Raw genomic sequence first — 26,390 nt, forward strand, 5'->3', positions numbered from 1 at the left:
TTCCCCTCTATGACACCCTCGTACCCTCCTCCATTAGGACTGATTAAAGGACTTCCTGCTTGTGTTTTGGTTTAGCAGGAAGGAGAATTCCCTCGGAATTGTTTAGGGTCTGAGAACTGATCCTGAATTCCGTTAGTTGTCATGGTTTTTCAGGATACCGGTTTATCAGATGAACTTTCCGTGTTTCCAGGCCAGAGAGGACCCTTTGTTAGTTTCCCCAGGAATTTTGAATCTCAAAGCATATACACCAACATTATAATCTATCATCATCGCAGGAGGCATAAAACGACCAGTATGATCATAATCTGAGCATAGCTTGATACGGTGCTACAGTATATTATCCTACAGATAGCACAAAGAAGAAAATCATAATGTGCCCCATGTCCTGCAGTCAACAGGCTTACAGTCCAAATAAAAAATAAATTGTCTCATCCATTGACAAGCAAGGACGACCCTCTCCCCCACCATCATCCCTTTCTCACAGCTGTGTTCTCCAACATCAACGCCTGAGGCCTAAGCTATAATGGAGAATATATTACAGGGTATTACATAGCTCTCTGAAGAAAAGATGCATATTCATCTGGTTTAGCCAAAGACAGATAACAAAGATATTACGGCTCTAGCAAGAAAGGTTTCTTCCTAACCCTTAGGCTAAGGCTACACAGGAAGATCGCAAGACCGCTAGGACGTAAGGCCACATTCGAAGTAATGATTGTGAATGTGTTTGCCTTGCAACGCCACAGTCACAAAAATGCCAAGCCTGCTGGATTTTTATTCACATATGGAAAGTCACACGTCACTTGTCCAGTGTAGGTTGTATGTGACTGCGACTCACATGTCAGATTATTATTTTTTTTGTGTGTGTCTAAAGGGTATTGCAAATCCTATGTTCTACATGACTTGCAGAGCCTAAAATAGTGGTGCGACTACAATGTGATGGTAAATCACAAATACATGTTGATGTTATGTGACAAAAGATGCCCTAGTCTGTAGCTCTAGCCTTAAGGACAATTAGAACAGATCAATATTGAACTGGTATCTTTTCATTAAAAACTGTTTTAACTCCTTAAGGAAAGCAACCAAACCTGTCTTGAAACAATTTGTTAAAACCATTTTTTTTAAAGGATTTCTATAACTGATTGAGGAATGTCAATGGGAGACGGATCTGTTTTCTATTGTGCCAGATTGTGTCAGAGAAAACAGATCCGTCCCCATTGACTTACATTGTGTGCCAGAACGGATCCGTTTGGCTCCGCTTCGTCAGGCGGACAGCAAAACGCTGCAGGCAGTGTTTTGGTGTCCGCCTCCAGAGCGGAATGGAGACTGATCGGAGGCAAACTGATGCATTCTGAGCGGATCCTTTTCCATAGAGAATGCATTAGGGCCTATTTAACTTATACATAGAGATTCTGTCCCTGAATCAGCACTCCTTCCATTCGGCCAGGTGATTTTAATTAGCAAGGTACTTTGCAGGAGGGGTTAAATTAACCTACCATGCTCTCAGTTGGAGTTCCTGAGAGCTTCAGGTAAGGTGAGCTTCGACAACTGTTCACATGGTGCAGTGTTGCACGGGGGCCACTGTGCTGTTTTTCTGGCGGGTTGGTGGGGCCCAGTGCTAGGTATGGCATAGTCGGGCAAATGGCATAGTCGGACAGCAGGGGTGCTGCTTGACTGCTGGGTCCCGCTGCCTGACAGATTGGCACCACAGTGTGGTGGTCGCCGTGCAATTTTAGAGTAGGACCCACTCATAGAGGCAACCTTGGCGTGGTGAGTGGGCTTATGCCTTTTGATCAAAATGTACACTAATGTCTCATTTAGCATATAGCATAGGAGTCGGTACACATGCGCTACTCAGCGCTGTTTTCTGCAAAAGTAGCAGGGATGAGATCAATGCATAGCAGCTGGATGTGCGATTCATTTCTTGTCTTTCCTCTTTTAACTTATGCATTAGGGCAAAACTGATCCGTTTTGGGACGCTTTTGAGAGCCCATGACGGATCTCAGAAACGGAAAGCCAAAACGCTAGTGTGAAAGTAGCCTTAGCCGCGGGGACAGAGTCTAAGGTGAAGAACTCTTGCTGATGGGACAAATCGATTTGCTACAATTGATTTGCTCATCCCTAGAATGGATACATTCTTAATTATAATCATAAGCTGGGTAACCATACAGGCCAAGTCCTTCTACAACAGCTACAACTTGTCAGAACCTGTCAGTGTGTAAACGCTCTGAGTCGGGACAGGAACGTTGTTGGTGCTGCTGCTGTGCTTCACTGAAAGGGAATTTCCTAGTGAAGATTCTGCTCTGTTTAGAGTACAACTTGCACAGGGTTCTCAAGGGTTAGACACAGGCAGCCAAGAAAGCTGATCCTCCCACAGGCTGAGAAAAGAAGCCGCAGCTATACATTGGAACAGAAGTCTAAAATGTCACAGAAACACCCTGAAAAGGTAAATATGTGCAAATCATGAGCATAAAAAGAACACTAAAAAGACATTAAAAACAACAAATGCATATCTAATTTGTATGTGGCAGGTTAAAAGTTAAGGGTAAATTGGACAGAGAAGCCACTATTTCTTATACTCTGAGAGATAAACGAACATAAATATTAAAATCACACATCAATGAGTGAGCAAGAAGATATCAAGATATTTTTTTCCCCATTGTTCTTTACCAGACTTTTAGTTCTATCCGTGCATATGTTCATGAGAAACACCATGTAGGTTCAGCGGGATCTTTTATGAAGGTATAAAATGTAGTAAAGATAACCCTCAGCCAACCAAGGCAACATTTCCTAAGACCTACAAACAATAACACTAAAAAGCATATTTCAAAATGTTTCTGGATGTCTTTTCAGATTGTATGAACTTGGCTTTTAGGTACATGGGAATAAAACGTCAAACGTAATATACTGAAATACAGCGCACGCAAGTGGAGCTCAAGAATGAGATGAATTGTTTCACTTGAATAAGCGTTTTACTTCATGTAGGGCTTCATCTGGCCTGGCTGCTACACAAATCACAGAGTACTTCTAAGTCATTTAATAACCCATGGAAATCACCTCTAAATGCATGAAGGCTAGTCTTAAAAAAATATAGATGTGACACAGTATCTAGAAGCCTAAGAGGACTCTGGAATCTCCAATGTCTGCTTCCAAGTTATGAGTTGGCTTTTTATGAGGCAGCTGTTGTAAGTCAATTTACGTCTAAATATTTGTTCCATTTCACATATAACACGAGACATTACATTTCTATGTATTAGCTTCGCATGTACTGTCTTCTTTTATGGTCAAATCCTGAGTATTGTAACAATATAGATGAAAGAATTGAAGTCTGTTGAAGGACTTCTACTACTCTTTCAGAAAATGGCTACAGGCTTGCCTTGATGCCCCTTATTCACACTGAGACCACTAGGAGACATGATTTACATTCAGATTTAATTTAATTAAGTGCCATTTCGATTACCTCAGGTGACCTACCCAACAAAAACTCATCTTCATTGAAACCTATCTATGGACAGCTTGCTGAGACAATACTATGCAATCACGATGTTGATGAAACAATGTCATCGAGGTTACCTCTAAGAGAAGGCCATGCAGACCTTAAAGAGGTTGTGCAAGAAAGAACTCGACAAACCCCCTACTTAGCCAGATCTGTAAAGGGAAGCTTACTTACCTGCTCTCTGGCGCTGGCTCCCCACTCCTTCTCCTCTTGGCCTGGCCTGCTTCGCTGCTCTCTCTAACTGAAAACATCCGATTTGACACTGCTTGCAGCCAATTGCTGGCCGTGGCAGTGAACGGCTCCCCTCACGTCATAAACGTAATTGGCGGCCTCGAACCGGAGCACAGCAGGCCAGGCTGGGAGGAGAAGGAGTGAGGATCCATTGCTGGGAAACAGGTAAATAAGGCTTCCCTTAAAAGTTCTGGCCAAGTGGGCCATCATTGGATGCACAGTCAATTATGTGCTGTACATCCAATGATAAGCCAGTCAGATATGGTCCCGCTGGTCAGACATTGTGCTGTATTCAACAGGGAACCTGGCAACTGTTCAGTTCCCCTGCAGCGCCACCATGGGGAAAATGAAGCATTACATGGTGACTACTGAAATTACTGGTCTGTCCACACAATGTATGGACTTGCTGGGTCCTCCAAAGCTAAAGATTCTCTTTGCAGCTGTTCTTCACACTGGATAATAGATGAGGGTCCTGAATGGGAAAGGAGGGGGGGGGGGGGCAGCTTCTGCTTTCTATTAACTCAGAATTTCCTAATAAATTAATTGAAAAAAAAAATTCTAAAGCAGACAATAATGAGAAATACTGGAGAGAAATGAAGTCTCAACACACCTGACATAAATTTGGGTAGCTGGATGAACATCCTAGGACATACATATATACTCTGCTGGTTATGTATTTTTGTTACATGTTATTCGATTCTAAATACGTTTGCAGGAACAGAGCAGAAACATTACTATACTTGGCGGCCAGTGATAATACCTCTGTAAAATGTTATCAATAAAAACATCACAGTGTCCATGTCTGGAGTTTGTTTTCAGCATCACGCATGCATACAGGCTTTCCTGGAAGGGCTGTTACTTTTCCCTAGCTGACATATAAAAAATGAACAGTCCTTAAAATGCATTGCGTGTGGAGTGAATTATGCAGGAAGAATTGAAAAACTATTTATTTAATCTTTGTGTTTTTTATTAGAATATTTCTGAGTATCATAGACAGGACGAGGCCCCGCCCACACATAATTATTTTTCATTTTCTGGAAGAACATATAAAACGTCTGAAGTTGAGTTCCAACTGGCTGGGACACACTGTCTGCTAACAGCCCACAACAACTATATAACACTCCAGATTTCAGGGCTGAGTCTCCAAGGTTCATTCTGAGGATGTGGTACCTGTGAGCACTTCTTGACCTGGCTTTTGACTAGTCTAGAATTAACTGGGTCAAGTTTCTTCAGGACAGAACTTAACAGCAACATACAATTTGGAAGAGACGAGTAGAAAATGTTCCCGTGTCTGTACTCTTTAGTGAATTAGATACACATGGTGTTGTTGTAATTACGGTATTTAGGTACTGTATTTTTCGCTTTATAAGACGCACATTTTTCCCAAAAAAGTGTGTGGGGGGGGGGGGGAATGGGTGTGCGTCTTATAAAGTGAATACTAGTGAGCCTTCAATTATGGAAGCGCTCAATAGTATGTATTAGGTGCTGGTAGAGGGGTGTGAAGCGCTGCGAGCGCTTCCTGTACTCACTCTCCCTGGTCTTCCTTCCTGGGGCCGTGTGCACACAGTCCTGACCACGTACAGCATCAGGACGTAGTGCGCACACTATGACACGACGCTGGACGCAGTCAGGTGACTGTGCAGCGCGAGCCGGAGAAGACAGGGGAGCGAGACTTCTAAAGAGACTTCTGGAACTGGAGCGGAGCCCCGACCCAGGAGAGGTAACAGATGTTTTTTTATTTTAAGGTCTAATGGTGGTCTAGTATGGGGGCTTGAAATAGAGGGCTGATATGAGGTCTGATGAAGGTCTGATGGGGTTCTGATAAGGGTCTGATATGAAGTTCTCATGTGATGTCCTGATATGAAGGTCTAATGTGATATCCTGATATGAGTGTCTGATGTCATATCCTGTTATGGGGGTCTGATGTAATATCCTGATATGGGGATCTGATGTAATTTCTTGGGGTATGGGTGTCTGATCTGAGGCTGTGATATGGGGGTCTGATGAAAATTTTTTTTTTCTTATTTTCATCCTTTAAAACCTGGAGTGCGTCTAATCAACAGGTGCGTCTTATAAAGCGAAACATACAGTCAATATTTCATAATTCAATAGAGCATATTTTTCCAATAAAAAAATCTAAAGGATTTCTCATGGACTTTTCCAGGTCTTTCATGTGGGTTTAGCCAGGGTCCTAATACAGGGTCTTCCAGTTCTTTATTAATCTACTGTCCCAGAGTACTAAATAGAATCTGTCACCAGTTTTTTGATATCCTAACTGTGGGCAGTATAAACTAACGACAGATCCCCTTGACAGATCCCCTTGCCCCTTGCGGCAAAATGCTGGGTCACTTTCTTCAATTGACTTATTGTCATTTCGATAAAATCTTGTACTGAACAGCTCCAGCGCATGCTGATGAGTCCTGAATTTTTATGAGTAGTGTGGAGCGAATCGAAGTTCGAAGTGGACTTCAATCCAAATTTCAGGGAAAGTTCGATTCGCTGTGAAGCCGAATATCCTCATGCTTCGTTGTAACCTATCGATTTTCCCTGAAATGGGGTACAAAAATAAAAAAAAATCATACTTACCTCATCCATTTGAGCACAAAGAACCCGACGCTGCCACCTTGATTGAAGATCCCACGCAAAATCCCGTGCGCAGTGACGTGTGACGTCGCCACGCTGGCCGACGTGTTGATGTCATCACGGGCCGTGCAAGATTTTGTGGTGGATCCTCAATCAAAATGCCGGTGGCAGGGGCTCTTCAAGCTCAAATGGATGAGGTAAGTATGATAAAAAAAAATTTTTTATTACAGACTTAAATATTAAAGTCAGATGCCGCGATCAGCGATAAACACGGAAACTGAGGTGCACAAAGAGGGGAGCGGTGCAATCGCTGTTCCCTATTATTGCACCCACTATTTACAAAGAAATGTGCTTCGTGATATAGTAATTCATCACAAAGCTAATTTTTTGGGGTAAAATTCTGCGAAGCAGCCAAATCGAATTTTCGGTAACTTCGCTCAACACTATTCATGAACTCCTGATTTTCTCAACCTCCTGCTGCTAATTCTGTTGACTAAAAGCTGTTAATAGGTTGCAGGCGGGCAGAGAAAGCCAGAAGTTTATGAATATCAGGACTCATTTCCTTTAAAGGGGTCATCTCACAGACATATCTCCTAAGCAAATGCCCTAATGGGGTGTACGGATGTCACAGAGGGGGTTTCCTTATTCGTGCCCACCTTCTATGAGCCAGAGTTGAGAGTCACTAACAAACAGCGACTCTAGCTCTGGCTCTTTGAATGTACAGTATTACATGGTAGGCGATTCAGTTGTATGTGATACTACAAGGTATAGCCAACAGCAACCCCTGGCAAAATCAGCTGTTTTCCGAAGGTGTGGGAAACCAGAGCTTCACTCTAAAAGAGTAAGACAACCCCCCTTAAACAGAACCTGTCACCTCTGCTGACATGTCTGCTTTAGTAACTTATTGCATCCCCCTTGTAATAAAAATTCTGGGGCATGTATTCTTATGACTCTATGTTGTTAATGTTGCGACTCTATATTGTTAATGTTGACAGTAATTCATTCATAACTTCTAGTAGGAATAATAAATAAATGGCACACCATAGAGTCATAAGAATAGATGCTCCAGAATTGTTATTACATGGGGGATGCAAGTAGTTGGTAAAACAGACCTGTCAGGAGAGGGGACAGGTCCTTTTTAACATTCTGAAGTTAGACTAGATTTCTGTTGCATTCCATACTTTGAAAAAGTTGCACCCCATACAGTATCTGACCATGGTTGTTGTGCCTGCTTTTATCATTCACGATACAAAAGAAAGATTAAAGTATGAAATATGATCTTTCCAAGACATCATTATTTTTGCCGTTTTCTGAATAATTCCGACTTTCACAAACAATCGTGACTTCAGACGAAATCCATGAAGTGTAATACCTTCATTCTCAAGGTGTGGCCTCAATGACCTCCATCGGTTTGACAATAAAATTGGACTGAAAACAAAACTGCACTACACAAGCAGCTGAATCACTTCAAGGAAACACAACCTTTGCAGTCAGGGTTATAGAGAGGCCCCCAAGAAAGACGTAATTTTCCAAATGTTTTCAAGGTCTACCATTTTGAGAGTCAATTCCCTACTGAAAGACTTTCCCGTTAGTGTTTCCAAATAAGGAGTGCATCGTTAAATCATACTTGGTACCGTGATTAACTTTTCCCAACATTATTGACACTTGGGACACTTTACAGCTGCGAGTAAAGTAAAAAGGCAAATAAAAACGTAAAGGCAAGAACAAAGTATGTTTATGTAGCGTCTGATGTCATCATATCCATTTCATTTGTTAAGCGACTTTGCTTAGACAGAACTTGACAAATGATCGGAGCTTTATGCAATTACAGTTTATTCCTTTTTAACAGACTCATGGCTTGCAGTTTCTCAAGCATAAGTCAATGTCAACTTTGAGAAAATGATTAAATGAAATGGTAGCAATGTTTTCTTGTATCAATTTTAAAGGACCAGGACATCTGCATAGCAACGAATCTCAACGATCTGGCCAAAACCACATTATGCCGCATGAAATTGTTTCAATTAATATCTTAACACTGTCTGGTCAGCACATTCGGAGCTTGATTTCTGCAGAGCAGCACTTCGATGTGAACCAAGTCCATAAGTCAATGCCTCGGAGATACAGATTGAAGCTGATGAAGGGTGAACAAATTCAAAGGGATTTATTCATGATCAGACAAGACGGAAAACAAAATTCCAGACCTGTCCTCTATGATCAGGGAATTGTTCTAACTTGATTCATGACAAGACCTAATGGCGAGAAGACGTGCTGCTCTGCACTGGTCTAAGGTTTCACCATTATGAGACGGCTTTAACCAGATCAGCTGTCCCCAGTAGCAAGTGTCAGGGGTGTCATGAGCATTCCATATAAAGTTACACATGGTTTAACTTCTCCGACATCTCTTTCACAAGTTGAGAATGTACAATAATGCTTTTATAATCTGGAAGGACATGTTCACTGGATACTTAGGGTGCTTTTACATAGGCTGATGACCAGTCTGAAATTAGTGCCGATCAACAATATAACAAGTTTAGTACTATTGTTTGTCTCCATTTAGTTTGCGTACTGTAAGCAACGGGGAGATGTCCTAATGACCAACAGAAGACTGTAAGCAAATGAACTCTTAAAAAGCTCTGCCTCTAATGCTACCAGATGTAAGGTGGCTATCTTATAAGTCAATGTTCAATCTTTAAAAAAGACCTTGAAGCATGACTTGGATAATAATTAAGCCAGCATCTCATCTGCAGACAGCTGTTTCAGGGTGATTGCCCCTCATCAGTGCAGAGCAGAGAGTATTGGCTTAACTGATAAGGGGCAATCACCCCGATAAAGTGCTGGCTTATTTATTATCCAAGTCATTATTTTAAGCCCTTTTTAAAAGGTCAAACATGGACATATAGGATAGCTACCTTACATCTGGTAGCATTACAGGCAGACCTTTCTAAGAGCTCATTTGCATCCCTTCTTCCCAGTATTCTAGAGCTGTGTTGCCTGGACTATAAGGCCCCTCACACTGTTTAGGCGCTCGCCATAAGGAGATATAGTATCCCTCAAATCCTGATCTAGGCCTCTCACCCAGTAGATGAGGAGCAATCACTCTGAAACAGCTGTCTGCAGGTGAGGTTCTGGCTGAATTATTGTCCACATTTCAAAGCCTTTTTAAAAGGTCTAACATAGACTTATAGGAAAGCTATCTTACATCTCGTAGCATTAGAGGCAAAGCTCACTAAGAGCACATTTGCATACCTGCTTCCCAGAATTCCAGAGGAGCGTTGCCTGGCCTATTAGACTCCTCAAGCCGTTTAGATGCTCTCCATTAGGTGATAATAGTAATTCTCCTGATGACCAACAAGCATTTTTATGCCTATATAAGACATCTGTTTGGTCATTTGTCGGCTGATCGTTGGTGTGTTAACACTGGGCAATGATTGGGAATTAGCATTTTAATGTAAAAGGGCCCTCAGGAACCATACACAAATCTGTGACGAAGAACAGCTCTTGGTATACAACCTTATGTAAATGTCACCACAACCATTTGGGGCAATTGGAAGTTTAAATGGTCTAACTACGTTTTTTGAAACAAGGATTTGGCAATGCAAGTGGCTCCATATGGAAAGGTATGTTCTGCTGAGTATCAGGGCAATATAAACCAGATGGAATTACCAGGAAATGCAACGTTGACGCCTATCGCACTCTATGCAGTGAAATTAAAAACAGATCAAGTTCACGAGGCAGTTAAAAAACAAGTTTCTACACTGAGTGATAATAGGACATTAAATTCATTCCAGAGCATCTGGGAAGGTCCTTCAGGAGAGCAAGTCAACTATGAACACTGATATTCTTTAGCACTATATGGAAGGCAATGATTTATCATTAAGACTACTGCAAGCTTTCATGGTCATTTTCCTAGCAGCTCCAGTTAAAGCCAATAAAGACTATATAAAACTGAACTACAGCTTATTGAACTACTTTACTAGTGATATTTATTGGGTGGTATTTATTTCCAATTTAAGGTCATCTAATCTAGTCCCATACTTAGCAATTACTAATAATTTCCACTTTCATTGTTACAAAAACGGTTAAAAAAAGTCTGTGCTAAAAATATTGCACATTCTTGATATTCCCCCAAAAGCATTCTAATATTCTATGTGTTTACCATAAGTTTTTATTTTTCTATTCCCTTTTAGTGAAATCTTGTGTCAAGACATGTTAAAAGCTGTGAAGGGTGGTATCTTGGGCTGATTCACTTCTAAATGGGAGGCAGCTTGCCACAGGGGTAACTTTACCCCAAAGTCATGGGCACCACTGATCTTTAAAGTACCAGTATGTTGAGATGCAATTGATTTTTTAGCTTCCACATGGAAACTGACAATCAAATGACAATACAACGCAAGTGAACTGGGTTTTACACATAAGGATTATGACAAGGATCTGCAAATAAATCTGTAGTGAGATAATACTGCCACGTCTGAATTTACCTTTACTCCAAATTAAACATTACAATACTTTCAAAGTTAAAACAGATAAAAACAGTGCATCCAAGTTATTTAGAAAGTCTAAAAAAGGAAAAGTATAAGTATGAGTATTTCCTCACTTGTCAATTATCTACTAATTTAAATAACCTCTGCATCAATGTATTGCATCATGCTGGAATAATAATGGCATTGTATTCATTTAAACAATAGCAATAATCTAAACCAAATTTTCTTGGACGTGTCTAGAACCCTGAAGTGATATGGTCATGTGCCAAAAGAACATTTAGTTAGAAGAAGGTAAAGAAAAAAAATAGTGGCACATCATCTCATAAAATATATTTTAAGCAAATTATTCTTTATGGAACAAAACCAAAAAAATGTGTCAATCAAAAATTTTAAAAACTGCTCACACATAAACACTGTGCAACCATCTAAGGCAAAATGCAAAAGGTACAATTTCCGTTAATACAACTGGGGGCATGCTTTACACCACATTTATTAAATGGTTACTAATTGTTTACACAACTTTGCATACATCAATAGTACAGGTGACTATAAGAAACTATGTAATATATTTTATTAAAACAAAAGCAGTCTATGGAGAGAGGATGGGGAGGAGAAGCAGTGTGGAGACAAAATTCTCTATAATGTCCTGTATGGTGCTTCTGGGTGATTCTGAGTGAGAGTTAGGGAGCAGATTCCCCTGTATCTATGTGTGTTCTATGTGTTCTCATAGATCTACCTGGAGAATCTTACATTCCACAGACAAAACAAATCCTGTATATGGTAAGTCTGGTGGTCAGACTGCAGGTCACATGATCATGCAGCACCAGGAACGGAGTATTGTTATGCAGAATAAAGAGGCTAGTACAGGCTTTCACAGTACTACCCTAACCCTTACCGATGTTACAAATGGGGAGCCTAATAATAAAAAATCCAGAGTGATTCTTTAAGCATCTTACAAAATCTGTATTCAACTATTCACAAATGAGGACAGCATAGAGAAAGTTAAAGTATGCACTTTCTTGCAACTGGCTGATAGCACAAGGCCATGGTGGTTCCTCCTTCTTTACTCCCATCAACGGGTTGAACCTTTGGGCCATTTTCTCACTCACTTGTTTTGGGGCATTAAGGGCAGAAGAATCCTACTCAGGTTTACATCATCATGTGGAACCTGAGCTGGACCCATCACCATGGGCCATAAAACAGCAGCTGCTGTGGCATGTAAACTATTTGGATACTACAATGATAGATTGGTGGGGTAGTAGGTGGAATAAAGGGCACATAAAGGATAACAAAAACATGAACTCTACTCACAGTGGGCTTCATAAAAGAAAGCATCCCTTTCGAAAAAAATAATAATCTTGCTTCCCATAGAGATCAGATGGCAATATCTAAACTCCATTAAGAACTACTATGTGCAACAGACACCTGTTTTCTCTTAGGTCTGGCCCATGAGACCCAGCATGTGGTAAAGAATCAAAACTGGTTTCTTCAATGAGAATCCAAACCCCTTCTTCCCCAAAGCATGGCATCCTATCCAGCCAACCAGTAAACTGCCCTGCACTAACCAGGGGTAAGAACTCTGAAACAGCTGTCTACAGATGAGTGTCTCTTTCTTTGGGAAGAGTCACTGGCTTGTCATGAAAGTTTTCTTCCATCTGAAGGGGACTATTGCTTGTATGTAATATTCGATATATCAGCTCAATATCTTCAATGACAACCAGTGCTCCTCCAAAATAACTATAACTTTTAAGTTTCTAACAGCTTTTCAGGCTGACGGTCCCAATTCCATGGATCAATTCATTCTGGAATATACAGATATCACCCTGAAAATTTGTAAACCTAAGCAAACTAAACCTAACTAAAATCAATTTCCCTCTGTATGTGAAAGGTTGCAGAATTTTGCCTATCATCTGTTGGCCACAAAGATTATCCAGCAATCCTACTTCTTTTACAGATTTCTGGAATGTGACGATTTATTCACTACAGTAGTGTCAAAAAATAGCCGTCAACATCATTAACTTGATACATCACAGTTTTTTTTTTAGGAAGGGATATTTCTACACAGCAAATAATATACTTGTAATTGTAGTAGAGTAATAGGAAAAAACCCAGATCCAACAAATAGGACATGCATGCTGCTTATTCTGAGTAACTCAATCATTAATTGAGAGGGGCATGCTCAAGATAATAGCAATGAGGCGTTAAATTGGTGAAGTCATTCACTTGACTTGCACATGTTACACATGTTGCACATGTTATTTATACTGCATTTCCTTCCAAAATACTGGGGAAATGGGTAATTCCAGACATTGTTCTGATAAAGAACATACTTTGATTACAAAGTTGACATATAGAGAAATGCAGCAAATTATAGGCTGCCAGCTAAAATGATCTGAAATTCCTTGAAGTGGTAACCACACCTGAAAGACGAGGAAGAAAGCAGGGAACTACTGTTCGAATGGATCAAGGAAAAGCCAAAATGTCAAAGGCTCAGCCAATGATCTCCTCCAAGAAGATCAAAGAAGATATGAAGTTATCAGTGACTTCTACTACAATCAGAAGACGATTAAGAGAAGCTAAGCTACCAGCAAGAACTGCCTGCAAAAAAAAAAAGTCCTGAATAGGTTACAATTTGCCAAGGAACACATTGACTGTCCCATTGAGAAATGATGCAACATTTTGTGGACTGAAGAAAGCAAAATCGTTCTTTTTGGATCTAGTGGCCGCAGACAGTATTTTAGACAACTGCCAAACACTGAATTCAAGCCACAGTACACTGTGACGACAGTAACGCACAGTGGCACAAAAATAATGATATGGAGATGTTTCTAATACCATTATTTTGGGCCTATTTATCGCATACGAGGGATCATGAATCAGTTTGAATATATAAAAATACTTAACAAGATTATGTTGTCCTATGCTGAAGAAGAAATGCCCTTGCAATGGGTGTTTCAACACGACAATGACCCAAAACACAGCAGTAAGGGAACAACATCTTGGTTACAGACAAACAGGACTGGAGGGAATGGAGCAGCCACCCAATCCCCTGACCTCAATCCCATAGGGAACTTATGGGGTGACATAAAAAATACTGTATATGAGGCAAACCCCCAAAATGCTGAAGAATTGTGAAATATAGTCCAATTGTCCTGGACTGGAATACCTGTACAGAGGTGCCAGAAGCTGACTGACTCCATGCAACACAGATGTCAAGCAGTTCTCAGAAACAATAGTTATACCTCTAAATATTGGTTCAGGAATTCATAGGAAAGTGTAATCTCAAACTTTTTTTTTTTTCAGTTAAAACATTACATTTTGCTATTTTTTGAGCAGCCTAATATTTCTTTTTCTTTACTTTCTGTAAAGCATTAACACAAACTGGATAAATGTTGCTACTGTTTTGGTTTGGAATTGAACGTGGAATATTTCCAGTGTATTTGCATTCAAGGAAATAAAAGTAATTATAATGATTTTGATGCATTTGTATTTTTAAACTCCTTGCTATTTTTGAACACTACTGGACATGGTGAACAAAGTCTGAAAAAAAACTAACTCTATAAAGAAAATGTTGAGTACTCAAAATTGTTTATCTTGTTTGAACAAGATTGAATTTTTATGTCAACTGGCACCTTGCAAACAAGCAAAATATCCTGTGACCAGAACACACCAAGTCTATTTTCAGTCTCCAAACAGATCAAGGTATTCTGCTGTAAATACACGCACGTCCAAGGTTGCTAGAGCCAGCAGACATCAGGAAACCACTTATCTGTTTTCAACATGCAGTGGGATTGATTTCTGTCCAAGCCAAAAGGTCATGGAGGTCACTAACTTTAGCAAGGATTAGAAAGATAACCTTGGATTTGCTTTAAAATGGCCTATCCCCAAAGTACAGTTGTGGTCCTGCTCGGGTTGTTTGTCATCTTTTTTTTTTTCATTGCTGCCGCCAGTAGATCTCTGGGGCTTCCTGGACTATTTAGCAATCTTTTTCAGAGTATTGTATTACAAGGAAAGGGAAGAGGTTGGGGGTTTATGGTGCTTAATGAATGCTTCTATACAGCAGAAAAAAAAAGATGAACGCAGGAAGGGGTAATTCTGGACACGAACCTCTTGCAACAAAAGTCTATTCTTGTAAGGCTTTCTGGAAAGGTAGATTGTTGAACAGGAAACGGGAGAATGTAATGACAGATGAGAGAGTTCAATACAAGAAAGGCATAAGAAAACAAAGGTCTTGTTGGGTTTGTAAACCATGCTCCTCATCTGAAAATTAAAGAGACAACTAATAATGTGGTTTCCAGTAAGAAAACCAACTAAATGCTAGCAAATTGGATCATCTACAGAAGGGAATGAGGGTGGGAATATATTTGTTCCTCCCACATTCAGCTTGCATCGGACTGTGTAATCAGGCTGGTGCAAACGAGCACCGATGGAAGTGTTATCACTCATCAGGGCTCTTATGCTGACTTGATTCATTTTTCCATCACAGTATACACTGCTCTTATCCAGGGGTTATGACCACCATGAAATCCAGCAGTGGTGGCCGTGCTTCACACTATAGAAAAAGACACTGGCCTTTCTGCTGCTTTTTCCTATAGTGTGCAAGCACGTCCACTGCTGCTGGGATGCAGGGTGGTCGTAACCATGGAAACAATACGTGTATAATGCAGTGGTGAAAAAAATCAATCCAGCAAAGGAGGCAATATGGACAATCACAATACATTAGTAAGTGCCTTGTATTGACTTTGTCTAGATGATAAATGCCATTTGCTGAAGTGAGAGGACCCCTTTAAGATATAAGGATTGGGATAGAGTCTTGTCACAGCCCCTTTAAGGGATTAAATGTATGGATTCAATGACTAATATGGAAAACAGGTCCTGAGTGCTTGCACAGCATATCCTTGAGGTCTCACCTATATGAAGGTTATACCAATAGAGATCATTTATCAGCGGGACTTCAATGTTAACACATATTAAACTGATTTACAATGTTATTCAGATCATTTGTAAAGACAATTAAGATTAAAAGGGGAAAGAGGAGAATTAGCAGTCAACAGTCTGCGGCCGCCATAATAAAATTCTTTACTGCCCTCCCCCTGTGAACCCTGTTCAAATGAGCAATTATTCTCCACATACAAAACGCTGCAGTCAGCAAGAGAACCAGAGACAAAAATGCAACCTCCATAAGATATAACCTGACTATGCTTCACAAGGGTGAAAGAATTTGAACTTAAATATTTGTTTATAGCAATCATGGCATGTAGCCTGGAGCATTTAACCATAATCTGCAACACATTTAGTTAATCCATTCTTCGAACATGAACATGGCCTCTTAAAGGGAACCTGTCACCGGGATTTTGTGTATAGAGCTGAGGACATGGGTTGCTAGATGGCCGCTAGCACATCCGCAATACCCAGTCCCCATAGCTCTGTGTGCTTTTATTGTGTAAAAAAAACAACTATTTGATACATATGCAAATTAACCTGAGATGTGTCCTGTCCCTGAGAAGAGTCAGGGACAGAACTCATCTCAGGTTAATTTGCATATGTATGAAATCAGTTTTTTACGCAATAAAAGCACACAGAGCTATGGGGACTGGGTATTGCGGATGTGCTAGCGGCCATCTAGCAACCCATGTCCTCAGCTCTATACACAAAATCCCGGTGACAGACTCCCTTTAAAGAGGACCAGCACCCAAAATTTGTTGTGCAGAAAAAATCATTTATGATACCTCTTCATTCTGGAGAAAAAGTACTTTTAATCTATATGCAAATGAGCAGTTAAGTGCACCTTAAGTCCATGCCACTCTGTGAACCTTTGCCCCTCCTGCTTCCTCTGCCAGTCCCTCCCTCTCCTTTATTGACAGGCCAGGTTCTTGCACAGATACGTTGCCTGGCCTTGATAATCAACCAGCATGCAAGCTGGTACAGGTTTACCCTATAATCTATGCCACGTTCCTGTCGTAGATTATAATAAATGTTATGGGCCAGCTAAGACACCCCACAACGCCAGCTAAGACACCTCACAACACCAGCTAAGACACCCCACAACGCCAGCTAAGACACCTCACAACACCAGCTAAGACACCCCACAATGCCTGCCATTTTGAAAAGTGGAGAGCGTTGTCTGAATCCCCTAAAAAGTAGAAAACTTTTGCACAACTACAGCATGTGCCAAACTCTGCAACTTTTTGGCACCGGTATTCTGGTTCACTGGGGATGATAAATGTCCTCCTATGTCACAAATTAAAGTTTTCCAACTCTTGTCACTAGACAATGTGCCCAATGGAAGCCCTTCTGTGTGCCCTCCTGCCTTGCACCCATCTACCTAACATCAAGGGCACCCCAGCCACCACCATGCTGGAGCCCCAGAAAGTCCAGGAAAAGAAAGGCTATGCCCTCCCATCACTGCACGTATGGACACCTTGAGGACTACCCACCATCACCACTCTCAACCTCCATCGAGCCACCAAAACTCCCCTGCGACCCGATGTGCTGCACATGACATAACTGGAAAATGGAAAGAGCTGCTTGGACATGGTCATGTGACCACAGCCCAGAACGGTAAAATAAGAGTAATAAAGGTAAAAGTAAAATATATCACATCACAGCTACTTCATAAATCTGTATTTTATTTTAAGGATGTTGATGCTAACTGGAAAACCCCGTAAAGGGAAGTTTCCAACAAAGTCATAAGCAAGAAAATAGTATATTTGACATGCCAGCAAGATATACAGGTCCTTCTCAAAAAATTAGCATTTTGTGATAAAGTTCATTATTTTCTGTAATGTACTGATAAACATTAGACTTTCATATATTTTAGATTCATTACACACCAACTGAAGTAGTTCTAGCCTTTTATTGTTTTAATATTGATGATTTTGGCATACAGCTCATGAAAACCCAAATTTCCTATCTCAAAAAATTAGCATATTTCATCCGACCAATAAAAGAAAAGTGTTTTTAATACAAAAAAAGTCAACCTTCAAATAATTATGTTCAGTTATGCACTCAATACTTGGTCGGGAATCCTTTTGCAGAAATGACTGCTTCAATGCGGCGTGGCATGGAGGCAATCAGCCTGTGGCACTGCTGAGGTGTTATGGAGGCCCAGGATGCTTCGATAGCGGCCTTAAGCTCATCCAGAGTGTTGGGTCTTGCGTCTCTCAACTTTCTCTTCCCAATATCCCACAGATTCTCTATGGGGTTCAGGTCAGGAGAGTTGGCAGGCCAATTGAGCACAGTAATACCATGGTCAGTAAACCATTTACCAGTGGTTTTGGCACTGTGAGCAGGTGCCAGGTCGTGCTGAAAAATGAAATCCCCATCTCCATAAAGCTTTTCAGCAGATGGAAGCATGAAGTGCTCCAAAATCTCCTGATAGCTAGCTGCATTGACCCTGCCCTTGATAAAACACAGTGGACCAACACCAGCAGCTGACATGGCACCCCAGACCATCACTGACTGTGGGTACTTGACACTGCACTTCAGGCATTTTGGCTTTTTCCCTCTCCCCAGTCTTCCTCCAGACTCTGGCACCTTGATTTCCGAATGACATGTAACAGTCCAGTGCTGCTTCTCTGTAGCCCAGGTCAGGCGCTTCTGCCGCTGTTTCTGGTTCAAAAGTGGCTTGACCTGGGGAATGCGGCACCTGTAGCCCATTTCCTGCACACGCCTGTACACGGTGGCTCTGGATGTTTCTACTCCAGACTCAGTCCACTGCTTCCGCAGGTCCCCCAAGGTCTGGAATCGGTCCTTCTCCACAATCTTCCTCAGGGTCTGGTCACCTCTTCTCGTTGTGCAGCGTTTTTTGCCACACTTTTTCCTTCCCACAGACTTCCCACTGAGGTGCCTTGATACAGCACTCTGGGAACAGCCTATTCGTTCAGAAATTTCTTTCTGTGTCTTACCCTCTTGCTTGAGGGTGTCAATGATGGCCTTCTGGATAGCAGTCAGGTCGGCAGTCTTACCCATGATTGCGGTTTTGAGTAATGAACCAGGCTGGGAGTTTTTAAAAGCCTCTGGAATCTTTTGCAGGTGTTTAGAGTTAATTAGTTGATTCAGATGATTAGGTTAATACCTCGTTTAGAGAACCTTTTCATGATATGCTAATTTTTTTAGATAGGAAATTTGGGTTTTCATGAGCTGTATGCCAAAATCATCAATATTAAAACAATAAAAGGCTTGAACTACTTCAGTTGGTGTGTAATGAATCTAAAATATATGAAAGTCTAATGTTTATCAGTACATTACAGAAAATAATGAACTTTATCACAATATGCTAATTTTTTGAGAAGGACCTGTATATATAAATAATGAGTAGATGAGAACTATGTAAATAAGGCTACTTTCACACTTGCGTTTGGTGCGAATCCGTCATGGATCTGCACAGACGGATCCATTCAGATAATACAACCGTCTGCATCCGTTCAGCACTGATCCGTTTGTATTATCTTTAACATAGCCAAGACGGATCCGTCTTGAACACCACTGAAAGTCAATGGAGGACGGATCCGTTTTCTATTGTGCCATATTGTGTCATAGAAAACATTGACTTACATTGTGTAAGAACAGATCCGTTTGGCTCAGTTTCGTCAGACGGACACCAAAATGCTGCAGGCAGTATTTTGGTGTCCGCCTCCAACGCAAAATGGAGATGGAACGGAGGCCAACTGATGCATTCTGAGCGGATCCTTTTCCATTCAGGTAAAAATTGATCCGTTTTGGACCGCTTGTGAGAGCCCTGAATGGATCTCACAAACTGAAAGCCAAAACGCCAGTGTGAAAGTAGCCTTAGGAAAATACTGAAGACATGAAATAGTAGCAGTTACTATGACCCTACTCCATGAGGACTGTTCTCTGTAATGAGCCGCCCTGTAAACACCGCAGGATGTTCTATCGGTAACAGGATCAGCCGCAGTGATAGTAATGGCACAGTAAAACAATAGACAAGCGTATAATATTGTGTTTCCAGGAAACGCTGGCGGGCAGATTACACTGCACTGTAAATCATACATACCTCGTGTTCACTTTGACAGGGGTCTTCCTCCACACATTTAAGATTTACGATATGAATCTCTTGGGGTTGACTTATTGTTCCTTTACTTGCGCAGCCAGATAAAATATTGTAGCTTTCCAGAAAAGCTTGGACAGGGTGATCTTCAGTAACAGGTGACAGCAGACATGTAGCTTTAGGGATAGGACCTATTATACACAGAGAGGAAACATTAAGTACAATGCGATTATATAACATTTTATCATTTGATAACATAAAGGGGTTATCCCATGAGTAATGGAAAGACCAGACATCATATAGTACGTGACAATCTCTTTCTAACAAACTTAGAACCAGCCCTGTACCTCACATGGACCCAGATATCTCCACATTCTAATTGCTGTGCCAGATTTATTTCAAGCTGACAGCTCAGGGAGCATGTCCTTTTTGCTGCAGCCGGCGGCAGCTGAAGGATGGCACTGAGCATGTAAGCAGGGTTGGAGTGGCCCACCAGATAACCAGAGGATCCTCTAGAGGGCCCGGGCTTTAATGCCATAGTGGGCTCCAAAGGTCCAAAGAAAAAAACATTTGGAACTACCTTTGGAAATAATCACCTGCCAGTAGGGTCTATTTCTTTGATTTAAAACCTATTCAACATTATTGGTGATATAGGGACTGGGCCCCAAGGAACCCCAGGCGGCACTGCATTTATGTCAACCTCAGTGAGCTGGACAGAAATTTAAGAAAAAGAGCAAATAGCAAGTTATACAAAACTTTTAATTAAATGCAATTACAAAAATATTCAAATAAAGTTGCTGGTTTAAAAAGTGTAGAATTTTTTTGTAGTCCTGTAGATAAAGAATGGAGCCACAGGGAGATCAGGGAAACGGGACCCCCATTCTCAGGGTCGGTGGGGGCGCCAACAATTGGGCCCCTACTGATCAGTAAGTTATCACCTCTCATGTGGTTAGGGGATAACTTCAAAACTTGGCGCAAGCCTTTAATGCATTGTAACAACCAGTGATTTAAAAACATTTTTAGTAGGAAACACAAGCTACAAGTGGCATACATAGTACGAATAATATACGAATGTAGTCATCTATATTTACATAGGACCAACATAGGCCTCTACAATCAGGAAAAACATTAAAATGATAAAAACAAAGTAAAATCAATATACAATATAGGCACAGCGCTCACCTGCTCATCGTTTGGAAGGCACGGAGGTGCTAGGCACCAAAGGTAAATCCAAAAAAGAGTAACAAATTCCAGCTTCCAAACAAAAACAATGGTCTTTATTAAACAAGCAATAAAAACTCCTATAGAAAAAACACCTTTATCTACTCGTTTCGGATTAAAACATTAGAATCCTTAGTCATGAGTAAGGATTATAATCTTCTAATCCGAAAAGCATAGATAAAAGTGTTTTTTCTATAGGAGTTTTTATGGCTTGTTTAATAAAGATCATCAATTTTATTGGGAAGCTGGAATTTGTTCCTCTTTTTTTAAAGTAAAATCAATTATATAAAAAGAAGAAGATTGTGACCGTCAGAGCCTACAATTTACAGGCATAGGCGAGATGGTGCACTGTACAAAAAATGTGCCAGTGTACAATCTGCTACAGGGGCTTCACATGCCCAAATGCCGTTAGGGGAATTTATCAAGACCCCACTGGTGGGGGAGGGGAGACTGGCCCTACCAGACCCTGACTACCGCTAGCTGCAGGAAAACACCCTAATAGTGGATGAATCCTGCACAGGAACCTACCCTCACTGTGCCCTAATGTACCTTACAGTGCTCTAATTAACCCTAAATCGTTCCAATGCATTTCCTAATGGTTCATAGAGAATGAAAAAGTAAACAGCTTTTCCAAGATTTAAATATTGATGACCTATCCTCAGGATAGGTAATCAATATCAGAATGGTGGGGTCTGACACCTGGGACCGCCACTGATTAGCATTTTGAGGAGGATGCGGCCCTCCGGTGAGCACAGCGGCCTCCTCACAGCTTACCAAGCACAGCGCTGTCCATTGGATAGCGGCCGTGGTTGGTATTGCAGCTTATCCCTATTTACTTGAATAGGACTAGACTCCATCGAGGTTACATAAACAAGGAACATGACGTCACAGCTGATCGGCAAGAGCCCCAGGTTTTGAACCCCCGCTGAGCTGATATTGACAGCCTATCCTATCATTAATATCTAAACCCTTTAAACACACCTTTCCAGGCCCCTATGATCCAGCGGCGCTGCTCTGCCCTCTCACAGGCAGCAACGTATTGTTGTGGCTGCAAGAGTTACGTAATGTACGCCGCTGCAGCCAATCACTATATATAGGCTCCACTCTTGGTTCTGGCTCACAATCACTGATGGAAATCACTGATCAAACACTGAACATACACTGACTATGTGAAATAATAATACTAAAATGCATTTATATAGCGCCACCATATTCCGCAGCGCTTTACAAATCATAGGGTTCATGTACAAAACAAAAGTAACTGGCTAATATGCAACTGAAACACTAGGAGTCAGGGCCCTGCTCGCAAGAGCTTACAATCTATGAGGAATTGGCGGTGACACATAAGGTAGCGGATTGAGATAAGTAGGATTTGAGCCATTATTGAACTGACAGGAGTGGTGCCGGCCGATCTGCTTCGGGTTTGGGACTACTAGAGGATCGGGTTTAGGCCAGAGGAGTTGGAAAGGTTTAGTCTGGGAAAAGTCATTTTAGGTAGCTTGATAAGCCTGCCTGAAAAGATGTGTTTTTTAGGCACGTTTGAAGGTGGAGAAATTGTGAATTGACCTAGTATTCCGGGACAGAGTATTCCAGAGAGTAGGTGCAGCTCGAGAAAAGTCTTGAAGACGGGAGTGAGAGGTACGAATTATGGAGGTTATTCCTCTTAGGTGGGCCTTACTGTGATTAGAGAGTTCTGGGTGATTTCTACTACATATGAATCTGGATTGGGAGCCAACACCTCAGATTTCACAGAGTGCTGTGCTTTTCCGACCACATTTTTATTAAGACTGACCTATGAAATGCAGGTCTCCATGTTTTTCAATGTTTTAATACGAAAAGGGAATACACACATTGTTAAATCTACTCCATTGTGTTTAGACAATGTCAGTCACTAACCATAGATTCCTTACATTGGGTAAGGAAAATTATTTTTCCGATCGCATTGCTTAAGCAGTCATCTGGGAAAATATGTTCTTTGGTTTTGAGAAGGAATGGGTCTCATGCGGAGATCCATCAGCGACTCTGACTGCCTCAAAATTACAGGAAAAGATGTGGACAAGACTGATGTATGTGCAAGAGAAAATGCATAGGGGATACTCAAGTTCTCTTCCACCGCTATGTCTAGATGGATAAATCACAAGGCCCTACAGACATATTCCAGGAAAATTACAGGAAATGTATGCAAAAAAAAAAAAAAAGTACAATGTTTTCCAAACTATTAAGATTCATATTGACATGTAAGAAATTTTACGGTCTGGAAATACTAAATATCAATTCAAAAACTTCATAATTTATTAATTATTTAAAATTTTAATTCAGAATTAGAAAAAAAAAGAAAACAGAACTTTTTTTAGGCTGCTATGGACACGGTGGTTAATTTTGGCCAATCAATGCTCAACAACATCCTAATTTAAAATCAAGATCTACTAAGAAAAGGAAACCACAAAAATAAATTATACTTTATGTCCATAACCTTTTAATAATATTAACAGATATGTAGGTAAAAGGTCTAATACCATCAAGTCACCATATTGTAGACCAATTTAATCTAAGCTGCTGTCCAAACTCTCTTCCTTTACTTTTTATCTGTAAGAAATACAGACTTTTATTAATTTTTAGGAAAATAATATAAGCCATATATTGTATTGGCACCCTGGACGTATGTAAGGTTTTCAGCAACTTTCTGTTAATAAGTGTCCTCTCAAAGCGCGTATGAGCAGGTACTGTCTATCTGGACAAAGGAACATTAACATATCAAAGGCAGCAAGTAGTTGTCAACTGCCTAAGAAATGTGTGATAGTTGTCCTGTAGGTGGGACAGTAGCTAGTGGGAAAAGGAAAATGCTGGACATCCCAGCTTCTTCTATCAATCTTAACCAGAGATAACCAGAAAGTGCTAGAAAATCATAGGGAGCAACCAATCAGATGTGTCCAGGCCATGTTCTAGAAGATTCTAGAACTGGCTGTTAATCATATAAAAGGCCAGAGGGTGAGACCCAAAGGAGGACGGGGACTGGACAGCAAGGAGGACGGGGACTGGACAGCAAGGAGGACGGGGACTGGACAGCAAGGAGGACGGGGACTGGACAGCAAGGAGGATGACGACTGGACAGCAAGGAGGATGACGACTGGACAGCAAGGAGGACGGGGACTGGACAGCAAGGAGGATGAGGACTGGACAGCAAGGAAAGACGGGGACTGGACAGCAAGGAGGACGGGGACTGGACAGCAAGGAGGATGGGGACTGGACAGCAAGGAAGGACGGGGACTGGACAGCAAGGAAGGACGGGGACTGGACAGCAAGGAGGATGGGGACTGGACAGCAAGGTAGGACGGGGACTGGACAGCAAGGAAGGACGGGGACTGGACAGCAAGGAAGGAAGAGAGAAGAAAAGAAGAAAGCACAGACAGAGAAGGAAGACATAGAAACTGGAAGGGACAAAAGAAGGAATGATTGAGAGACCTAGACAGACCCATGTATGGTAATTACTGTATGGTAAGAGTGATTTAGGCTACTTTCACACTGGCGTTTCTGGGTCCACCTGTGAGATCCGTTTCCGATAAGGACACGTTCAGAATGCATCAGTTTGGCTGCGTTTGGCCTCCGTTGCACTTTTGAGGTGGACACCAAAACGCTGCTTGCAGCGTTTTGGTGTCCGCATGACGATGCGGAGCCAAACGGATCTGTCCCGACTTACAATGTAAGTCAATGGGGACGGATCCGTTTTCACTGACACACTCTGGTCCAATTGAAAACAGATCCGTCCGCCATTGACTTTCAATGTAAGTCAGGATGGATCCGTTTTGACTTAGACTTTTTTTTTAAAGAATAATGCAAACGGATCCGTTCTGAATGGATACAAGCGTTTGCATTATCGGTGCGGATCCGTCTGTGCATATACAAGACGGATCCGCACCAAACGCGAGTGTGAAAGTAACCTTAGTTGTTTAGTTACCAAACGGTCTAGTTCCCGGGTACATGCGCAGTATTATCCAATGTGGGCCACCAGGACCAGAGCAGGTTGCAGTAAACAAGGTTATGCTAATGAGGACACTGGCACAGATATCTACAGATATTATGGCGCTGATTTATCATGCCTTCACTCCAGAATTCTGGCTTTAAAAAGTAGGGTTTTTGTGCACAAATGTTGCAACTTTTTAAATTCTGCCACCACTCCAGTTTTGTAATGTGGATGGAAAATTGGGTTTTGTTAGCTATGCTAATGAGTTTCACACCAGATCTATCAATGAGACTTTTTTTGATGAAAATACTAAAATCTCACTCCAGGAGAAGGAATGGGTAGGGTGGAGTATCTTTTCTAGACAGAAATGTTAGGTTACAACATGAGATGTTTGATAAATGTGGCATAAAGTACCCCAACGCAGACTACTGCAAAACGGACTTCAAATATCCCCTTCATGATAACCTCCCCCAATATCTGTAAGGCTACTTTCACACAAGCGTCCTAGAAATATCTGCCGAAAGAGCCTGCCGGAGTTCTCCAATTCTGGAATAGCTGGATAGTGCCATGTGTTTGCCGGACCCCATTGTCTGTAATGTGATGCAGTGGGGATCCGGTCCCTCCCCGGACACACGCATTGGATTAGCCGGATCCCCGCCACATCCCATTATACTCAATGTGGTCCGGTGGACATGCGGCAGTATCTTGCTATGCCCGATCCAGAGAACTCCGGCAGGCTGTTGTCTGCTGGTACAGCCTGCCGAATTTCTTTTACACGTGTAAAACTAGCCTAAGTGGCTTTATGTACTGTTTCCAGGATGTGTGAAAATGAACAGCAGTCAACCCCTTTAATTCGAAAGCCCTGCAACACGGCCAATTACTGCAAGCGCGAGCTTATCAAAGAGCAAACAAAAAGCCTATTTATAAAGTCTATTTCACATTAAGCAGTGATCTGTTATACTGATAGCATACCTGTATCAGGCCCAAAGTAAACTACAACTCTACATTCTCGGTAAGAGATTTGTTTTATTTGTGTAAGTCTACAGTGGTCAATGAAAAAACCAGTCTGTCTCCTGACTTCCAACAAAACCTTTCACCAAATCTCTGAAAACACAAGTGTCAATATTTCGGTAAGCGCAGAGATAAAACTAGGCACAAGATTACCTCACTGATTTCAATAGGTAACTGTACTCAGTCACATCAACTGGACCCTACAGGCATCCAGGGAAGGGTATACACACCTCAATGGGGTTGGCGCCCCAACTCAGATTGGCCTCATGTAGCAAAACATTAGGGAAGTGAGGCCGGCCATACACATGCCTGTTCAGTCGACAGCTAACTCTACAGATATGGACTTGGCGGACCATGCATGTGTCCTGAATTGGAAGAGAGGTGAGAGAGCTGCAGTCA

General features: G+C 41.4%; 1 protein-coding gene across 3 annotated transcripts in view; it reads right to left on the minus strand.

The window, feature by feature from the left end:
- Nucleotides 1-26,390, minus strand: part of TGFBR3 (transforming growth factor beta receptor 3) — a 191,470-nt gene that overhangs the window by 112,708 nt on the left and 52,372 nt on the right. For all 3 annotated transcript variants that reach the window (XM_044300757.1, XM_044300756.1, XM_044300755.1), the window contains exon 3: nt 19,805-19,989. In XM_044300757.1, coding sequence (XP_044156692.1) covers nt 19,805-19,989 — 185 coding nt within the window. The remainder of the gene's footprint in view (nt 1-19,804; nt 19,990-26,390) is intronic.

This window comes from Bufo gargarizans, chromosome 7 (assembly GCF_014858855.1).
Source record: "Bufo gargarizans isolate SCDJY-AF-19 chromosome 7, ASM1485885v1, whole genome shotgun sequence".
In the NCBI taxonomy this organism is placed as follows: Eukaryota; Metazoa; Chordata; class Amphibia; order Anura; family Bufonidae; genus Bufo; species Bufo gargarizans.